Raw genomic sequence first — 1,933 nt, 5'->3', positions numbered from 1 at the left:
ACGTAAAAGATATATTCACCGGACACAATGCTCAGCATGTAACTGGTCATTACTAGTTGTAGCATGAACAAATAAACTGATTTAAACAAAATAAAATGCCATTTTAATGGTGTTCCTTTTAACATCTTAGTTTTAACCTTTTTAAATGACCATTACAGTCTACAGCCATGCCACCCTGAACACGCCTGATCCCGTCTGATCTCGCAAGCTAAGCAGCGGCAGGCCTGGTTAGTACTTGGATGGGAGACCACCTAGGAAGGCCAGGTGCTGTAAGCATTAAAAAAAAAAAAAGAAAAAATACTATTATGGCCTTCAATTTATTCTTTAAGAATTCTGTCAATTTTTTTTTATACATTTCAAGGTGGTTAAAATATAACTTTATATAATGTATGCTAGTTGTAGAAAATTTTGAAAAATCATTGTGCCTAACAGTGACAGACCCAGGGTGCGTGTGAGGGTGCATGTGAAAGCAGTGAGGGGCTGTGCAAAGGCACGTTTGAAGGTCCACGTGATGATCAGAATTTTTTTGGTTTCTCTTTATACGCAAGGCCATTCAGTTTTGTTATGGTTCTCAGTAACAATGGAACCGGCACTAGCTCTTAGAAGCAGCACGGTGCAGTGAGACTAGATTCTATAGCCAGGGAGGTAATAATCTCTCTGTGCCTCAGCACCATCGTCTTTACAATGAGGATAATAGTACCTGCCTCACAGGGTTGTTGTGGGATTAAATGGCTTAATATTTGTCAAGTTCTTAAAACAGTGTCTAGCACTTAGAGTACAATGATTTGTTTTATTAACTAAAAAGTATATAGTATTTCCGAGTTTATAAATTAGTTTCACATAATTTACCTTTGATCACATCTATCCAGTAAAGTAATTAGGGCTGGCATTATTCACATGAGCAACCTAAAAGGCAGATATTTTCTGTGATTTGCCTAATGCCTGGTGAAGCTTGAGGCAGTACCTGGAACTTGAAACCTGGATGTGTGACTCCACACACAGTCCCCTTCTGCTTTGCCTTGCTGACTGGCATCACCTAGGCTTTGGTCATCTGTTTGGTCACTAACAAGTGACAAGTGTGTGCAATAAATACCTGTATCTAACCTCTCATATGTACACCTATGAGGGGATGAACACTGATTTGACTCTCCTACGGGGGATATTGCTGGAGTCAGCAATTATTCACAAGGAGAGAAAATGAGGTGGAGGTCAGTAGTTTGGGAATGAGGATGATTAAAGAATGAAATAACTGGCTCGATTATAGTCACATATCTGCTCACTTGCCATACTGCACAATAGGACAGAGACGTTGTGAAGTTCCCAGTTAGTGTCACAAGACCTTTCCCTGGCTGGATTTCCATGCTAGGCCTTCAGTTCGACGAGGACCCTCGCGGGCAGTTTGAAAAACAAGCTGTTCCACCAAATCAAGGCCTCAATATGAAGTGTTCCTTATCTTTGGACTCAAGGTTCAAAGAGCGGAGTTTTCTTACAAAACACGGAAGCCACCCACCACCTGCTGCTCCGTGAGGACAAGCACACTCCAGTTCTCGACGCGACAGCCCCTGACCGATTTGTGCACAGATCTGACCTCTGGGACCCACCCCGGTCCACTCATTGCCCACCACCCGTATTAGAGAGTGAGGAATTTTCATCTGGGCAAAGTGCCCGGCACAACCACGGCTCTGTAAATGACAGTAGATAACAGTGAAATGACACTGATACGTCTGAGCATTAACCATGCTAAGCACGTCACATGCTAAGCATTATCCAACGTATCCCTCGGCCGTCGCGTGCACTCCTGTCATCCGCTTCCACGCAACAGGAAACAGTGCTTTACAGAACTGGCCCAAGGTGAAGGTCACACACTAGAAAGTGGGCCAGACACGAGGGCTGCCGATCCTAGGATGTGGGATCGTCCCCATCCCTCCCAACT

At 43.7% G+C, this 1,933-nt stretch overlaps 1 protein-coding gene and 1 pseudogene across 1 annotated transcript in view; one reads left to right on the top strand and one right to left on the bottom strand.

The window, feature by feature from the left end:
* Positions 1 to 1,927, bottom strand: part of NUDT6 (nudix hydrolase 6) — a 17,093-nt gene extending 15,166 nt beyond the window's left edge. The window contains exon 1 of the mRNA XM_011375160.2: positions 1,281 to 1,927. Within this exon, the coding sequence (XP_011373462.1) occupies positions 1,281 to 1,287 (7 nt within the window). The 5' untranslated portion in view covers positions 1,288 to 1,927. The remainder of the gene's footprint in view (positions 1 to 1,280) is intronic.
* LOC111729492 lies at positions 158 to 276 on the top strand (annotated as a pseudogene).
* Positions 1,928 to 1,933: the final 6 nt, after the last annotated feature.

The sequence above is a fragment of the Pteropus vampyrus genome, unplaced genomic scaffold (assembly GCF_000151845.1).
Source record: "Pteropus vampyrus isolate Shadow unplaced genomic scaffold, Pvam_2.0 Scaffold263, whole genome shotgun sequence".
Taxonomy (NCBI): Eukaryota; Metazoa; Chordata; class Mammalia; order Chiroptera; family Pteropodidae; genus Pteropus; species Pteropus vampyrus.
The sequence above is the reverse complement of the archived record's forward strand: the minus strand, read 5'-3'. Positions and strand labels throughout refer to the sequence as shown.